This window comes from Manis javanica, chromosome 6, assembly GCF_040802235.1.
Source record: "Manis javanica isolate MJ-LG chromosome 6, MJ_LKY, whole genome shotgun sequence".
NCBI classification, from domain to species: Eukaryota; Metazoa; Chordata; class Mammalia; order Pholidota; family Manidae; genus Manis; species Manis javanica.
In genome coordinates, this window is record NC_133161.1 from 40,228,269 (window position 1) to 40,247,448 (window position 19,180).

Genomic DNA, 19,180 nt, shown 5'->3' on the forward strand with positions numbered 1-19,180 from the left:
TTGCTTATTTTCTGCACCAAATGAAAGGCCTTGAGAAAACTTGACCCTTCAAGGAATAATCAGACTACTCCAGAGGAAAATAACTACTTGACCAGAATATTCTTTAGCATCCAAATAAGGATCCCAGCCTCCGTCTATAAAACAGTTTAGAGCAAAACTAACTTATGAATGTAACAAATTACCATTTCTAAGTATGCACATGCTGCTGATCAGATTGCTAAAGGACGGTATTTTGTGGGTGAGTTTTTTTCTTTCTTCAGTTTTAGTTTTAGTTTTGTTTTGTTTTACAAGAACAGAAGAGGAAGTACCCAACAGGACAAATGTGACAAGCCTCCGAGAGCCTGAGTTTTATGGCCATGGACTTCAGCCAGCAAGCACAGAAGCGAACGTTGCTGTCACGGCTGTCACGGGCATGTGTCATTTTTCTGCAGTGTTAACTCAGAAAAATTTCCCACCCGGACTCCCTCCAGCTCTTCCCAGACCCTAGCCTGTGTGGCCCTCTCAGGGTTAGTGAGGAGCAGGTCTGTGTGTGTGTGTGTGTGTCTCTTTAGTCCCCTCATTCTTGTTGAAAAGTGTGTCTACAAAGTGTGGTGTGTGTGTGTGTGTGTGTGTGTGTGTGTGTGTGTGTGTGTGTGTCAAAGACAGAACAAAGAGAAGTGGAGAGAGACTGATATTCTGCAGAAGTCTACTTCAGCCTCCCTTATTCAGCAGCTTCCGGCTGCCCTGGCACATAGCTCCAATATGAAGTCCCTCCGGAATATTTGTTTGGCGGCTCCTCTGTTCTTTCTCCTGCCCCTTCACACGTCAACCTCTCCAGCCTCTGAGGACCAACCCAGCACCAGACAATACAATGCCCATGCCTGTGTAGGTAGGTAAATATTTTGCATATTTTTATGTGGATGTAACAGTGGGGTCAGATTCTTTGCTTGCATAGAAAATCACCTATTGGATGACATCAATAGCTGTAAGACAAGTAAGGCACCAGTATCCTCACTGACACTGAAAAATTTTGAGCCTCACGCTATATGCACATATGTGTATAGAAGGACACAATATATATGCTAGTTTGAATTGGGCATAAAATCTTCCACCTCATTAGTGATTGGAACTTTTTTTCTCTTGGATAGGCAGCTGTAAGAGCCAGCAATTCTTACCTGCTTTCAGAAGAACAGTGGGTAGCACCACACAGTAGAAGGAAGATGGACTTAGGCTTCGCACAGACACACCTGAGGTTGGGTTGCTCTTGCATCCTCTCCCTCTGTACCTTCCTTTACTGTGTGAAACCTTCCTGGGACCCCTTGTTCTTACTAATTAAACAGGGCTAATAACATCCACCTAATGGGGATGCTGTGAGAACTGAGGTGCATGCAAATTTATAGTATTTGCACATATTAAGGACTCAACCATCTTAGTTTCCTTCTTTCCCTCAGGGAGCCCACACTTGGCAGTAAAAGGAGAGTCACCTGGAAACATTGAAAGTTGCCTGAGATGCAGTTCCTTTGCCTATCTTTTATGAAAGTATCTTATTCAATTTTTTGTTGATGTTTGAGTGTTATTTTTGGAGAAGAGTAAAAGTACAATAAGACTTCTGACATTCATATTGTACTTGGAGCTTCCAGAACAGTGGCAGGCATTTCAATGGAGACTTGGAACTCTGAGTAGCAATTATTCTGTGAACAACACAGAAAAAGAATCCAAGGGATGGTAGGTAGCCATGTCTTATAAATGGAAAATACAGACTGAGATTCTGACAATTGAATGTTATTTCTGGAAATGTACAGAAAAATATCTGAATCAGTCCTAGTTCCTGAATAACCATGACCACAGCCCCTTACATATGTTACTGACCACACCTCTAGTTTCCAAGCCTCCTTTTAAATTAAAACCTTAGGGCCAGACTCCCTGCAAATCTATTCCCCATAGGCCTGGAAGCAGAAATCTGTGATCCCCTGGGAACCATGCCTAGAAGGTCATCCTCACCCACTATTTGGTTCCCTCGGATAATTATTTACCATCATTTCGTTTTCTCAAAACAAAGCCCTAAAACTGTCAAATGGGAAATTCCCTTCAGTAGAGGAAATGCCTGGAGAGGGACTCTGATGTGAGCTGTCAGCAGCAACATGCCCAGCAGCTGGGGAAGTGACGGTCTCCTGAGAGGGGACCTGGGGCTGCCTTTCAGTACAGGGCCAGAGGTGGGAAGTGTCTGAGGAAGCAGTGAGGCAAGCTCACCCAAAGCGTGTGGTAAGAGGACGGGCCTCATGGAGAGGATACAACAAGAAAAGGACATGCTGATTGGGCTTCTACTAACTAGTTTCTGATAAAAAGCAGGACTGTATGACTTAAACTCCTTGGCCGAAGGGACTTCCCAAACATTCTCACATGTTCATTCCCCGCATAGTCACTGAATGGCCACCATACTCCAGGCCCTGTGCTCTGAACCAGAGATACAAACAAGAGTAATAATAATCATTTTAAGCATCTTTCTGTCCTCAGTAAATTTAGTGTCTAGTTTAAAGAAAAATGAGAATTTAAAGACTCATAAACAACTGTAATTCTTTAAAATGAATGACAAACTGTGCACTTAGTACACTCAATAATGCCCCACTTCTCAGGAACCCTGTAAACCTCAGCGTCGATAGTAGAGATGGCAGAAAGCCAGGGAGCACAGAGCAAAGGCAAACACTATAGAAGCAGTCAGATGCTGCCTGAGAGAAGCTTACTGTGTTCATAAAGTCACCAGGGGAAGACAAAGAGTATAACTTGAGTGAAAAGGAAGAGGAGCCTGGTAGAGTAGAATTTTAGGAATGTTTCTACCCAAATACTGCCAGTCAAAGAAGGAAGCCTTAGGTTTCTCAAAGATTCCATTGCAGTTACTTCCCTCTTGAAAGATAGTGGGCAAAAAAAAAAACTCATTGAGGAAAGGAAAAAGCATCCAGCTGAAGAGAAGGAGAAGTCAGCTATCTTTTCATCACCATTCCAATATAGCTTTACCTTGATCAGAAAAGTATACCCCTTGCCTTGATTTACAAGATCATAATAAAATAAAATATTTATAGTCATCTTCTCAGCACATGAAAGAAATTCTGTTTCCATAGAGTTCAACCACATTAATTGGTTTACATCCATTTTTATGAAAATGAGCATTTGTTTGTCACTCATAAGTTTTTTTTGTTACTGGTCTGCTGCTGTTCTTGCTGCTCCCCAACACTCTTCATGGGCCACTTGCCTTCCATCTTCTCTCAGAGTTGAGTAGGGACTAATTGGAGTGATGCCTGGGAAAGTCACCACAGCCAAGGGCCCTTCAGCCATGAGAATTATATTGTGAGTTAGTAACTTTCCAGATTGCTAACACTTACTGAGCACTTACTGTGTAATTAATCGTCTTCCAAAATATTTCTAGGTACTAACCCATTTAATCATCGCAATGACCCTGTGGGGTAGGTGTCATTACAATCCCCATTTGGCATGTGAAACAACTGAGATTAAGAGAAATAAGCAACTTGCCCAAGCCAGTTCACATTCACCTTGTATCTTACTGTAAGTGTTATTATGTTGTGTTTTAAGTGACTAAGTAGGTACAACATATTTCTTCCCAATATTTAAAAAATAACAGTTTACTGAGATACAGTTCCCATGCCATAGGTTCATCCTTTTACAGTGTAAAAGTGTAATTTCATTTAGTATATTCATAAATTGTATATTGATCACCAGTATTTAATTCAAACATTTTTATCACCCCATGGAGAAACCCAGTATTTATTAGCATTCAATCCCTATTTCCTTGCCCTCAAGGCCTTGGAATCACTAATTTATCTTATATCTCCATGGAATGGAATGATACAATATTGATGTAATAGAATAATAGAATAAATGGAATGATACAATGCATGGACTTTTGATAGGCTTTTTTGACTTCATGTAATGTTTCCAAGGTTTTTCTATGTTGCAGCATGTATCAGCTTCCTTTCTTCTTATAGCTGAATATTCCATTGTGTGGATATGCCCCATATTGTTCATTTATTCATTGTTTATGGACATTTGGATTGTTTCCACTTTTTGGCTATTATGAATAATTCTGCTATGAACATTCATGTACAAGCTTTTGTGTGGACATTAGTTTTCATTTATCTTGGGTATATTCCTAGAAGTAGAATTTCTGGGTCATAAAGTAAACTGTTTAACATTTTGAGGCGTGGCCAAACTGTTTTCTAGCATAGCTGCACTCTTACATCCTCACCATTAGTGCCTGAGCGCTGTAATTTTTCCACAGCCTCGCTAATCATTTGTTAGTATCCTTCCTTTTTACTATAGCCATGCTAGCGGATATGAAGTGACGCCTCACTGTGGTTTTGATTTGCACTTCTTAAAATCATAGTAATATTGAACATCTTTTCATGTCCCTATTGACCATTTGTATATCTTCTTTAAAGAAATGTCTATTCAAGTCCTTTGACCTTTTTTTAATCAGGTTATTGATTTTTTATTGTTGAGTTGTGAAAGTTCTTTATATAATCTAGATGCATGTATCTTATCAAATATACGATTTGCAAATATTGTCTCCCTTTCTGTGGGTTTTTTTTTCTTTCACTCTCTTGATGGTATCCTTGATAGTGAAAAGTTTTACCTTTTGATGAAGTTCAATTTATCTATTTTTTCCTTTGTCTCTTGTGCTTTTTGTGTCATATCTAACTCCCATATTTAAAAAAATTATTGTTGCCACTATTGTCTTACTGTCTTACACCCATTCCCTTATCTTATTTCCCAACACTGGGTCTCCATCCACCATTTTGGTAACCAGGAGAGTAACTCCTGGGGTTGCAAGTAACAGGAGTCAACTTGAGTGAGGCTAAGCAAAAAGGGAGGAAACCTTCTTATGAGAATCCCAGGAATGATTTGAGAACTGAAAGTTAGAAAAACACAGTCAGGCCTAAAAAACGAGCCAGAAACCAACAAGTATTGGCTGCCAGGCGCCCAGAGAGTTCTCTTTCCTGGATTCTCAGTACTGCCTCCATTTCTGTCCTGCAGACCAGCTGCTTTCACTGCTCTAGGCCCTTTGGCCACTTATGGGCTCCCACAGTCCAGAGTTTGCATGTAATAATTCCATTCACAAAGAGATGGACTCTTCTTTGGGTTGCCAATACAGCTTCCTAGCAGAAAGAATCGGGCTCTTTAAACCACTGAAAAAAGTGAGAGCGAGGAGAGCTCACGGTGCAGATGTGGTCAGGGGTGAGAGAGCTCACGGTTGCTGGGGTCAGGGGTGAGGGAGCCAGTCTCACAGACAAGGGCACTGCGTGACTGGAGATGCACTCTGTGAGGAGCCATGACTGAAGCTGAGTGACTGAGCCAACACCCTCCCGGTAAGCAAACAACTCAAGCTCCAGCCCCAAGAGGACCTTTTGCAGTGGGAACCAACCTGTGGATCTGGAGGGCACAGTTTTGAACATACTCCAAAATCAGCGCCAAGTTGTGCGAAGCCCTATGACCCCTTTCCCAATTTACCATTATTAGTTTGCACTGAACTGTACATCCCATCTGATCACTAAGCAAATGCTGATTCTATCGTACTTGAACAAGCAGTTCCTTTTTCTGCCACTTTGCAAATGCTATGAAATCAATAATAAGCCATGTGCATTTTTGCAAAACATCATTTTCTTCACATGGGTGATTTAGGGACAAAGTAATCCTTATGTTTCTAAGTCATTGACATTTAAATTAATTCATTGGGTTTCGGTTTTGTTTTGTTTTTAAGCACTATTTGGTGCTCAGGAAGCCTTTTAAGTGGTTTAAAAAATCTTTTTTCCCTCATTCATATTTGTTTAAGTATATAAAATGCCTTCAAAGTCAGGTAAAAGCCCCTGTCCCCACCTTTACACCCCACACAGAACAGTCAGAGATGACTTTATAATTTGAATGATAAAGAGAAAGAGAAAGAAAATTCTATGATTTCAAGCCATTGTGAATGGTAAAATGACAGTGTCATTGACAAGAAGAAAATTTAAACAGCCAGCAGAGAACGTTGAAAATTTATTATCACAATTTGTGTATACAGAAATTTCATTTTCTTTATAACTGAACACTTGTTGATAAGCTACTGCTGCTGTTGATAACAGAAAAAAATTTCAGCTTTGAACACTTGTGTTTAAATTTAGCCTCCTCTGAGTAACTCAGGGTTCTCTTCCTTCCCTCCTCCCTGAGGGTTGGTCTCAGTGCTCAGGGAGGGCTTTTGTGTCACTCAGAGACTTAGAGTTCTCGGCCACCTGTCCCCAGCCCTGGGTCCCCACCCTGGAGTGTCATGCTGGAGTAGCTCATGGGCTCCTCTCAGCAAAGCAAACTCCTCAGGTGCTCCCTGCTATCCTGCTGCTCACCACCACCTCTCAGGCCCTGCAGACCCTGCAGGTTCTAGCCAGATGCCCACAGGTCCCCCAATGTAGCTGCAGCTCTCTGCACTTTGCCCCTCCTTTTTCATACCTTATCCTTCTTTTATTTTTAAGTTATCATAGAATTTAACCCCAACCTTAGCACAAATGGTAGGTTTCTGATCCTCTAAATTTTCACTATGCCCACATTTGTGCTTTTTTCCCCTGGATTGCTCTTGGGTCATAACCCTGAAGAGAGAGAGACTACAACTGCACTATAGAGTGAGGTCCCCAGTTTTGGAGAGAGGTCACAAAGTGAACTAAACCAAAAGAATCCAAGCTGACAGTATGCTTTTCTTCAGGAAGGGTGAGAATTAATTTATCTTTTTTTTTTTTGAGAGGGTGGGTAAAACTGGATCATGGTTTAAATGTACTATGGGAAAGAGAAAAAAAGAGAATGCTGTGTAGCATTAAGCATAGTAAAATTCCCATAAAGCTATAATGTTTCCATCTCTATAAAGCTATCTTATGTGGCTCTGACATTATATGTGAATGGACCACGTATTCTAGTCAAGAAACAAAATGATCAGACTAAATAAAATAGCAAGATCCAATATATTCTGTCTGTTTGAAACATACTTTAGATTCAAAGACACAAATGGATTGAAAATAAAAGGATAGAAAGGTTAATGTAAGAGAATTGGAAAAAATATATTAGTATCAGAGAAAATTTACTTTAATATATGGAACAATTCTAAAGACAAAGAGGTATAGTTCATAATGATAAAGGGGGTCAATATGTGAAGAAAGAATGACAATTATAAATGTACATACACTTAATATCAAAGCCAAACAAAACAAAACAAAACCTAACAGAATTAAAAAGAAAAATGGATGATTCAACAATATAGTTGAAAATGTCAATACTCCTCTCTCTGTTAGCAGAACTAGACAAAAAGTAAATATATAGAAGACCTGAACAATGCTAACAACTAACTTGAAAAACTTGACCTAATTAACTTCTATAGAACACTCCATCAAGTACAGCAAAACACACTGAAAGCCACAAAACATTGCTGAAATTAAAGAATGCTTTGCAGAAATGAAGAGAATATATGGTGCTAATGGATCAGAAGACTCAATAATGTTAAGATGTCAATACCCCCAGTTTGATCTATAGACTAGATACAATTCTAATCAAAATCCTAACATCCTTTTTTTGTAGAAACTGGCAAGCTGATTTTACAATTTATACAGAAATTCAAACAAGCTATAATAGCCAAAAACTTTAAGGAACACTCTCGGAGAACTGACACTACTTGGTTCCTTACTTCAAATCACACATAATGATTAACTCTAAATAGATCAAACACTTCAAGATAAGAGGCAAACTACAGAACTTCTAGAAGGAAATCTTTGTGTCTTTAGGCAAAAATTTAAATAATTTTGCTCTCCAGAAAACCTCCTTAGGAAGTGAAAGGATATTGGGAGGTAATGTTCACAAATCATATAGACTTCAGTACAACAATGTTATTTTTATTAATATAATTGACAATTTTCATTTTCAAAATCCAGTATTTTAACATATGCAGTGTAATATTTAGAAGTGTATAGATTTTAAAGTTCAATAGGTGTGGGTTGGAATCACAGTTAGCCAGTTAGCAATTGAATCACTGCTTATCTGAAATGCCTTTGATATATTGCTTAGCTTCTCTAAGCCTCATATTTCTCATCTGTAAAATGGGAAGTACTAATCTCATGAGAGTGCTATGAGGATTAAATGAGATATTGTTTGTAAAAACACCCAGAACACAGCTGACACAAAGGAGTTATCCTAAAAAATGTTGTTTCATGTTTTCCTAAAACTTATTAAGGTAGAAGGCAACTATTAAAAAGCTTATTCAATGAGAAATTGTTTGATAAAATATAACATTGTTTTTTCTAAATTTAGAAGAATATATGGCTTCTGTAGAGATTTTAGAAAATACAGAAGAATATTTTTAAAGAATTTAACCAACTGTAATCCCCAAATCCAGATGTTCACTATTGATATTTTTATAGATTTCCTTTCAAAATTTACTAGATATATATTTGCAAAGACTGGATCTTATTGTTTTGTTTGATTTTTAAATTTGGGTTGTTATGTAGATAGTCTAAAATCAAACAGCTTTTTCTTTCAGCAAAACATTTTAAGAACTCTGGCAGTAATAAGCCTTTGCTGGCATAGGTTTGTGAAAAAGACTGTTGGGCAAAGTCTAAGATTATGTATCTATCTACCTACCTACCTGTCTATCCATCAATCCATATCATCTGTCTACCCTTTCTAATCATCCATCCATTCATCCACCCACCCACTCACCCATTCATCCCTCTACTTTTCTATCCATCCATCCTCTATCTTTAACTACCTATCTCAGAATTCAAATATAGAAGTGAATGGAAAAATGAAGTCATACTTTTTCTGAAAGAAAATCTAAGTGTTTAATTTCTTTATTGATAATATCTGACTTTGGCATTTAGGTTTATACAGAGGACATTCTTCATAACTTGAATGAACTAAATCTGCAACTCCAAAGTCTAACAAAAATATGTATGAAGTATGTATTAAAATAAAGGATTTTACTTAAAATATTGGATAGGCAAAAGCATATTGAAAAGAACAATATTTCAACTTCCCAATTCTTTCTGAGTATGTTAGGTGTTAACAATGTCCCTCTAAGTGAACTTATAATAGATATCATTAAAAAATAAGTCTTAGTAAAACTTTTCTTTATATGTATTTCCTAGAAATTGAAAAAGTGAAAGACTCCATTGATTATGTAATGAATATTTTGCCAAGTCAGGTGGTTTCTAGTTCTTTGCTTTCAACACCATAAATTGGGGACTAAATAGAGTTGTCAGGTGATAGATCATTTGAAATTATTCCTAGTGATAGATCACTTTAAGATTTTTTACACTTAACTCAAAGGAGTTAAAGAATTGAGAGACATTTGCTATATCAAACTCCTTCCATTCCCATTTACTTATTTAAATAAACACATTTTCTCAGCATGTACCTCTTTAAAATTAAAAAATATGAATGGACATGATACCAAATCTTGTCTCTTACATGAATAAATAATATTCTTCAACAGATATAGGTACTAACTGAAAGGTCCAACCATCTCATTAAAAGGTGCATTTCCAATAAAATTTTACCTTTCCTATTTAGGAATTATTTATCAAACTGACAATACATATTGTTTAGATAAGTTAATTTTACTAATAAGAAAACTCTATCTAGAGGAATATTTTAATACTTAACAGTATTAATATTCATGGGAAATTGAAATATTTATGTAAATTTTATATGTATTTTTAGCATTAAGTATAATAGTGTGATCAATAAAATATTTCAACCATAAAAATATATTACACTGGAATACAATTCTATAGTGGAAGAAAAGCTCAAAGAAGTAGACTTTTCATTGAAATATGAATTCAAGGAGAGGAATTATCAACATAAATTTCTCAATGTGAAAAAAAGAATCTGACCATATGTTATGAGAATAAATATAAATAGCTATAGTATTTAGATTCCTTTGAATATATATAGAAGATTAATGTATTATTTCTATTGTGATATTTATAATCTGCCTGGAATTACACCCTTTGTAAATATTTAAATTAATACCATTAATAATATTTTAACATCCATTCAGATGTGGAAAGGGTACATAGTTTTTCAAATTTCTTTTAGTGAGTATAGAGCAAAATGTTTGGACACCATTGGTCTACAGTCTGGACTCAAGAACACGAAGCGCTGTAATCTGGCCCTCAGGGCTCTTCATGCTCTGAGCTCTTCATGATCTTCCTTTCCCACAGACCCTGGGCTCTAACCTTGGCCAACTTCTCTCTCTCTCACATCCAAGTTTTTAAACATTGTACTACTCTCTTCCAAAATGCCCTTCCTCCCTTTTCCTGCCACATGAGATCCTCCTATCCGGTAACACTTAACTCATCTAGGGGGAAACTGTCACTTGTTACCCAAGGCAGGGTTAGTTTCCTCCTCCTCCATGCTCCCAAAGCACTACCATGTCCTGGTACCACAGCACTTACTGGTTGCAGTCACCAGATTGTTCTTCTAGTCATCAGACTCCCTACTTGCTGTGACTTCTCTTACCTTTGCATCCTCAAGCTTCTGAGCACATAGTAGGTGCTTATAAATATACACTGAATTAGAAACAGGATGGAATGGCTCCTGGTGTCTTCACTCTCATTTCTTCATTATTAATTTTTTATGAATTTTTAAGTTCCAAACTAGCCAAGCCAACCATCCTGCCTCTGTCATACAGTCTACTCACTTCCTCTCATGGCTGTGGCTTGGGCCCTGCTCACCCTGAATGCCTTCAGCCCTTGCACTCACCGATAACTACCTAACACAGTGCCTCTCTGGTTGCTAATGTTCTTGAGAAAGTCTGCAGTTTGGAACTCACTGAGTATTTTCTCATAAAAATGATGTTCCAGATGATGGTTGGGTTAATAAATCCTTTTGGATCAACCTCCACAATAGATCACAAATCTGTTTTCCTCTGTCTCCACTGCCACTCTACCCAACCATCTACTCTCCAGGAACAAAAGAGCCTCCTACTTTCTCTCTTTGCTCCCATCTTTGCCCATAAGATCCTCCTCCATCACAGCCAGCATGATATTTTAAATACACAGATCAGATAGCAGCAGGCTTCTCCACACATCCATGGCTCCCCATTGCTCTCAAGATAAATCCCTACTTTCTTTTGCAATCTACAAAGCCCATGGACTTAGTCTCCACCTTTCCTGCACCTCAACACCCACCGTTGGGCTCTGGTGCCAGGCTCCCTGGTCTCTTTGCCATCGAGGGTGTACCAAATGCCCTGCCTTCAAAGCCTGCCCCAGCTCTTCACACTGCTCACTGCTTTCTATGATAGTAGCCACTTTTGGTCTCTTCTTCAGAGAAGACTTCTTTATTTGCCAAGGAGGTCTATGCTGCCCCATCCTCATTACCCTCTGTTACATCATTCTGTTCCTTTTCTTCATAGCACCTAAAATTATAATTATGTGTATGTTTATTTATTTATAATCACTTTTCCCTAATTGAGTCTAATCTCTAAGAGGAAAGAAACCATATTAGTTTGTTCTCAGCAGATACTCAGAGTCCAGCATAGTGCCTTGCATCTAGAAGGGACTCTGTTCATACTGAATTCCAGTCCCAGCTCCCCTGTGTACCCGCTACACACTTAGCAAGGCACTTAATCTCTCTGAGCCTCTGCTTGCTGGTCTGTAAAGTGAGAGCAATAATTCCTACATCTATGAGTTGTGAAGTTTGAATGAGATGATAAAGTATGCAAAACACTTTGAACACAGTAGGGAATGCTCTTCATGTGATAAATTACTTAGGCCCCTACTCAAGGTCATGCCCTCTGACCTGGGCTCTGACAATTGCCAGGTGCTTTCAAGGCTTTTCAATGAAGTGTGGGCTTCAGACAGATAGGAAATCTAATAGACCACTCTAGGCAGTTGGCTGCATTTCTGGTCGGCACAGATATGATTACAATTAGTTACAAGAATTCTGTCTTATTTCAGAATTATTCCAGGTACAGAGTGCAGTCTACCTGAGATATGTGGCCAGAAGCGGATCCCCGTGGCAGGTGTTTTTACTCAGGCTCATTCATTTCTTTTCCTATGCTATCAGGAATGTCTGTTTCTATTATAGTCATTATTTTCAGATGCCAAGTGAGAAGAGATTTCTATTCATGAGATTTCAGATGGTGACCATTGTGCAAAATACATTGCTCTCACCAGCTCTCCTCACCTCCTGAATGAACAGTAGCTTGGACAAGCTCCCTTTAGCAGAGCCAGGCCTTTTATTAGCAGCAGAGAATAGTCTGTAATGAGAAGAATTACTCTACTCATGCATCTTTTCCAGGGAAAACAGTCTTTAGCCTGTCAAGAGAGTGAGCCCTCTTATTAGAAATACAGTGAAGTCAATTTCTTCATTCTTGCCATGAAAGGATTCAGGACACACCTCACTGCAGACCCTAAATTAACAATCCAACTGTAAGGGCAACTGAGCCCACTGGAAAGGAGTCCTGGAAGTGAACAGGGCTCAAATCAGAGCTGAGCCCAGCCTGGGCATTCATACCATTCAGACCCCTTACTTGCTTTTCTGCAGGGTCTTTTGATCATAACGACTCCTCGCTTGATAGAGGGACAATAGTGGCAAGATCCACCTGATCTTCAGAGAGAGCTGCGTATTTTTCCTTTTTTTTTTCCGGCTCCTCTTTATTTATCTAGTTATTTCCAATTTTAGCCAGCAGTGCTAAGGAGCCACAGAGGTCATAAGAGTCCCTGATGGGATTCCTTTGGGTAACAGAAAGCTTCTATCTGTAAGTACAGAGGAGCTGGCGATCTCAAGCAGCACAGCCTCTCAGGCACTCATCCTTCTAAGCCATGTATGGAAACAAGTGCTGACCTGTGTTTCAAGTCTGCTCTGGGTACTGAATGCCATAGCTCACTGATAAGGTGCTGTATGAAGTGACTGCAATGCAGGATCCCAACCTGTTCCCCACCACATTCTTGTTTGTCCTGAGCTGAGTGACATGACCACTTCCTACAGAATCTGCTACTTGACTGAAGGGAGGAGGGCACTTTGTTTCACATCATTATGCGAAGTGGGGCTGTGTCCTATAATGAGCCTGGAACAAAGTGTAAGCAGCTGTCAGTCAGGGAGATGCCTGAGCCAGAACACTACTTCAGGCACACTGTTAGCCCTTCCCACAGAGACCCCCAGTGCTGACAACTGAAATGTTGCTCAGGTGGCTCTCAGGTCAGCTGGCCTCAAGTCAAGCCTCTCTGTTCTCCCTGCTCCAGACCAGGCCCTGTCCCAGGCACTCAAGTTGGAGAGAGTAGGACCCCATTCCTGCCCTCAAGGAATCAGTTTAACTCTAAATTCTGGATAATGAAGTCCTAGAAGGAACTGGTGTTATTCAAAGTCACACCATCTGTAAGTGACCGATCCAGTACTTGAGTATGATTTATTTTTATTTCAAAGTTTCTCCCTTTTCAACTATACCACACTGCATCCTCTTATCACACTGCAATGTAATTATTATAACTGTTTATTCAATTGCAGTTATTAAAATTTATTTAGCTCTACCTGGCTCAAGAGTTGATTAGCAGAGACATGAATCAGGCTGTAATATAAATGTTGAAAATATTCACATATATAAAATATATTTCCTATATTTAAAATAGAATTAAAATTGGCCTACCTCTTGGTGACTTAAGTGATGTTTATCTTTTTTCACTGTTCTGTATTTTTTTAATTTCCTGAAATGAGATTGCATTTCATCTATATTTTTGAATATTTTAAAGCATAAGATGCTAATATGTATCAGCTATTAAATTCACTGGGTGTAATGAAATCCTCAATTCATGGATTCTGTTAAAAGTACATCTAATCAACTGTGGTGGTTGATCTTGGTAAATGTCCAAGAAGTAGGTGCTTTCAGAGCAGGAAGACTGTGCTTATTAAGATCACACTATCTCAGATTTGGTGAGCCCAGCTTTGCCCAGCTTCGTCTGAGGCCAAAGCCTTGTCAAATATTTCAGTGTACAGAAAGGTGGAATTCCTTTGCCCTTCACTGGCTATCTCACATGTTACAGAAGATTTTATTTCTTTCTGTCTAGAGATGCCACATTGTACTATTCACATATGTTATCAGCCACCTTCCCTCAATGAGCTGTAGTGGGAATGTGGTTTTAATGACATTGCATGTGAATTTGGGTCCCCAGCTTCTTGAAGAGTTGGATAGTAGTGAGCTGGCTACAGGGTATGGCACCCTGGAACTCCTTTATTTGGGACGTACATCTTCTTTTGCATCCTTGAAACTGACCTCTTCTAATAAGCGCCACTCCTCTTACCTCAGTGAGGCCTAACATTTTCTTCTCATTGACCTGCTGATCTTCGACCAATCAACCCTTTATGTATAGTGAAGAACCCCCTCCCTGTGGATAAAGGAGGTTTGGCCTTTCCCGGCAGTTCAGGAGAGCAAGGCTGCTGGTAGAACCACTAGGGCTGTCAGCCTCGCCATTCTGGACCTTCACACCTATCCTACATAAAGGCAGCTAAAGGAATGGATCTCTAATTTGATCCCAGGTTCCTACTAGACACTTGCTGTATTGATACATGCTTTCAAGCAGAGTGTATTATAGCTGGGAGGTAAGAGGATATTTTATAACAGTGTCTGATTTCAAAGGTACATTGAATTGCACTGTTTTCTCATTTAATCAACACAGCAGCCTGTAGGAAACTTCTACCTACTTTGCAGTGAGGAAACCAAGGCTCAGAAGGGGTGAGGCCAAGATTCAAGCCAAGACTCAATCCCAAGTCTTCTTGACTCCAATGCTGGACAATTTCTATGACTTTTCTAAAATGAAAAGTCCAGGTCACAGGCTGCTTATATGTAGGATGGGAATGATCCTATTCACAGTGAAGCTGCAGAAGCAAAGAAAAAGGGAGAAGAAGCCAATGTCCATTCAGCTTCTACTCTGGGCTGCCTGTGTTCCTTGCTCTACCTCCTTTCCCACTGTGATTGAAAAGAAAGGCAAATAAAGCAGGACTCAGTGACTTCCCCAAGGTCACACAGCTCATAAGTGGCCAAATTGAACTGACACCAAGTCTTTCTGAACCCAAAACATATGACCTTCTTACCACACTTCACATTTCACTGCAACTTATGGCACATCTATGCACCTGGTAAATTTTAAAAGGCATAGCAAACAAAAGTTCTCTGTTTGGAAAAGGTGACTGTGCTTCAGGACACACACATATCATGTGTCTTTTCCCTGTCCCTCCAGCACAGTCCACGTGACGCTGCTCACATATCTTCTGCTTGCTTACAGGGTGTGTGGTGGTCGTGTCTGTGATTGAACAGCTTGCTCAGGTTCACAATTCTACGGTCCAGGCCGCGATGGAGAGACTGTGCACCTACCTGCCTGGTAAGTTCAGAAGGTCATGGGCTGTGGGGCTGCTTTTCTTCACTCATGAGTCATTGTGAGACAGTTTATAGCCTAGACATGGAGGAGAATCTGATCATGTTACTCCTGTGAGTTGATAGTCTTATGAGGCCCATGAAAATTAAAACAAACACACACAAAAACTGCTCTAGACAGTCTTTCCCCTGACATTTGTTTTCTGTTATGGCAGAATGAGATTGCTGTGGACATTTAGGGAATAAAATGTAGAATGGCCAATTGTTGTTTTATGTGTCATATTTATAATGATTTTCCCACCTGGTGATCATTGCCTTCAGTGCAGAAAGGTCAAAATAAAAATGAATAATAAATCATTTTCAATGACTTATTTAGCTTAACTACATATACATTCCCAGACACATGTACAGCCCTACCATCACAGAGCTTTATTTAGGCTGAAGAGACAACTGATCGTAAAACTCCAAATGGGAAAATAACCTGGAAACTTTCCATTGATTCAAACTGTATGTCAGTGAAATACCTTAACCCATCCTGTAAAAGAAGAAACTGATTGGAGATTTAAATAAGTTGTATATTTGTTTTTCAATCTCAGCAGAGAGGAAACACTGATTCTCTTTCCCTTACAGAATACTGTTAGGTGAACTATCACAATGAATCAACTTTGAGAATCAAATTTTCACTCACTTAATATTAATGAACTAATTCATCAAGGATGTCTACATAATTTTTTCTAAGTACGGTAGCCGGACTAATGGCAGTCATTTATCTTTGACTTATCTAGCATGCTGTGAAAATAGCACCAGTGTATTTTCAGAGAATTTATTGCAAGCAGTCACAATGTGCATTCACAAGCCAATTTTTTTTAAATTCAAAAATAAAGACTAGGAGAGAATAACACACAAACGTATGTTTACAGTGTCCCAGACATTGATAAGATCTGTCACAGTTACCTCATCTTTTGTGGAATCGGAACATGACAGAGAACCTGAAACACCCTTTTGCCTTCCCCTACTTCCCAGCTCCACTCTTCTCACCCTTCCCTAGAGGGAGCCACTCATAAGAGTGGCCTGAGGGCCATCACTTTTGTCGAACTTTATACTTTTGCATTCACTTGTATGAATCCATAAACAATGTACAGTTTTGTTCTGTGGGTAATTCTTAAAACGTTTCTTGGTTAAAAAAAAAAAAAAAGCAAATGTGGAAAACCACACAAAAGAAATGTAGAGCTTTACCAGTTATTCACGGTGAGCACTCTTGTAAATAAAGTCCAGGTCAAGGGGTCTACAGTGAAGCTGTAGAAGCAAAGAAAAAGGGAGAAGAAGCCAATGTCCATTCAGCTTCTACTCTGGGCTGCCTGTGTTCCTTGCTCTACCTCCTTTCCCACTGTGATTGAAAAGAAAGGCAAATAAAGCAGGACTCAATGACTTCCCCAAGGTCACACAGCTCATAAGTGGCCAAATTGAACTGACACCAAGTCTTTCTGAACCCAAAACATATGACCTTCTTACCACACTTCACATTTCACTGCAACTTATGGCACATCTGCAGCAGCCCCACCCACATTCCCCATCCCATCATAAATCCTCACTTCCCCCTAAAAGAACATACTGAGCTTTACTATAATCATTTCCTCAAATTGCTTTGTAGTTTTAGCACCCAAGTGGGTATTCCCAGACACCATGGTCTTGACCAGTTTTAACATTTTTAATGTGACATTTAAGTCTACTTTTACCTACAAGTTTCCTTTCCATCCATTCCTTTTCCTCGTAATTTACTGTAGAATTGATGCTGTAGAGTTTCCTGAAGTCAATTTTGCTGATTTCATCCCTGTGGTACCACTGAATATGTTTCTCTGTGCTTCTGTGTCCAGACCCAAAGGCTTGATCAGACCCCAGTTTGGTATCTTTGGTTCATAGGAATGCTCATTGCTACTGAGTTGGTCACTCTTTCTAGATCTCTCTAGTAGATAGTGATTGGAAATATACGTACATATAGTTAGATATATAATTTTAAAAGAAAATATCCTATTACTTCATACAATGCTTCAAATTCAAACTCAGGACTAGAGGGATTTTTTTCCTAATCTCTTCTGTATTGTATCTGTATTCCTTCTTTCCACACTCCAAATCCTAATTCTCAACAAAGGGATTGATAAAATTAAAATATCTCACAATTACTCACTTACTTACACCCCTCATTACACATACATACAACAGTCTCAGAATATCAATCCTAATACTACTAACATCAATATATTTTATAATCATTGAGAGCAGTTCAAATTCTTTTTGCATATGCTTTTCCTATTTCTCCACCCCTTTAAATCATGGTATTCTATTATCTGAGCATACAGTCATTGCACACAATACCCACTCCCTTTGCACCCTCATTTAGTCTCAGTTGCATCAGCAACTACATGATCGCTGTTCACCACCAGCCCTTATGCAGGGTTCTCTCCAGGTGAGTTGCCCTCGAAAGCTCATTCATCAGGAAGCTCATTGCTCATGCGAACAATATTCCCTGAATTCTTGCATGTTGATCACAAGCTTTTCTGTGCCCTTTAACTTGAAAGTCAGTGTTTTTCTGGATATAAAAAATCCTTGGCACACAATTTCTTTCCCTAAGTACCTTAAATATGTTATTAAAAAGTCTGATAATCTTTTCTTTTTCTTATAGGTCACTTGCTGTTTTGCCTAGAAGTTCAAAGTTTTTTTCCTTCTATTGAAGCTTAGTCATTGAACTAGAATATGTCTTGGTGTTAGTTGCTGTATATTGATGTTCCTAGGCATGCGGTGTGCTCTCTCAATATGTGATTTCACATATAGTTTTTATAATTTCAGGAAAGTTGTTTATTTTTCAGTTTCCTTGGTTTGGTTTTCTTCTTCAGTGATTTCTATTTCTATTTTTAATCTTCTTTGCCTATCTTCTGTATTTTGCCCATCTCTTTCATAGTTTTTATCTCTTTATTTTTTATCTTGAAAGTTTTCCTTTTTTTTCACCTTCTGTTTCCCTTAAAACATCAGCTATTAGATTCATTTCTTGCATTCATTCTGGGTTAGATTTCTTTATAATCTTGTATTCTTCCCAGAATTCTTTTATTCCATGTCTGAGTTTTTCTTATTCTGATTTCTGTTGTTCTTCACGCTTTACATCATTTTATTAATGCTTCTTAGCTCATTTTGAAATACTAGTTTTATTTTAATCCTTTTGTGGGTGCAAGATTTTCTTGCATGCTTTTGCTATCTATAGGGATATGATTCTGCTTCTTATTCTTTCTTTTTCTTATAATAACTTTGTATGGGAGTTAACCTCGGTAACTGTCTGTTGCTCATGTTTATGTGAAATTGGTTTTCTAAAACTCTTAGAAAGAGAAGTGGTTCGGGTCAGCTTGCCTAAATGCACAGAACTCCTTCCAACTACACAATTGCTTCTGTATAGTGTCAGCACACACACACACAGGGCTGTGGGCTTTCTGAGGTTTTCTGACTCTGGCCCCCCACCCACTTTTATGCACATTTTCTCTTTACTTTGCTTCTTATTTAGCTCAATTTTGATTCCAAGCCCAGCAGTATATCCTCAGTGTGGGCCCTGCCTTGGAAGGGAGCTCTGGTAGGTCAGTTTCTAGAGCGTGTAGATGCCTGACCACTCAGGCCCCTTAGTCCTTCTAACCTTGACCCCTCTGCAGTCATCTGCCTTCACAGTGGGCAAAATCTCTGCCAGTTCCCCTTGTCTTTCTTTAATTGGCTCACCATACTTTCAAGTCAATGCCTCTGGGCTACGTCAGGATTCTCCTGTTCTCAGGTTTATCC

General features: G+C 39.0%; 1 protein-coding gene across 4 annotated transcripts in view; it reads left to right on the forward strand.

Moving 5' to 3' along the window:
* Positions 1–299: 299 nt before the first annotated feature.
* The window catches only part of AOAH (acyloxyacyl hydrolase), a 162,845-nt gene continuing 143,964 nt past the window's right edge, over positions 300–19,180 (forward strand). Inside the window, exons 1-3 of one of the 4 annotated variants that reach the window (XM_037027507.2) lie at positions 302–506; positions 709–868; positions 15,279–15,374. In XM_037027507.2, the coding sequence (XP_036883402.2) occupies positions 742–868; positions 15,279–15,374 (223 nt within the window). In that variant the 5' untranslated portion in view covers positions 302–506; positions 709–741. Of the gene's footprint in view, positions 869–1,194; positions 1,232–15,278; positions 15,375–19,180 lie in introns of those variants that run through there. The other 3 variants (XM_073238597.1, XM_017661440.3, XM_073238598.1) reach the window with 3 other exon arrangements.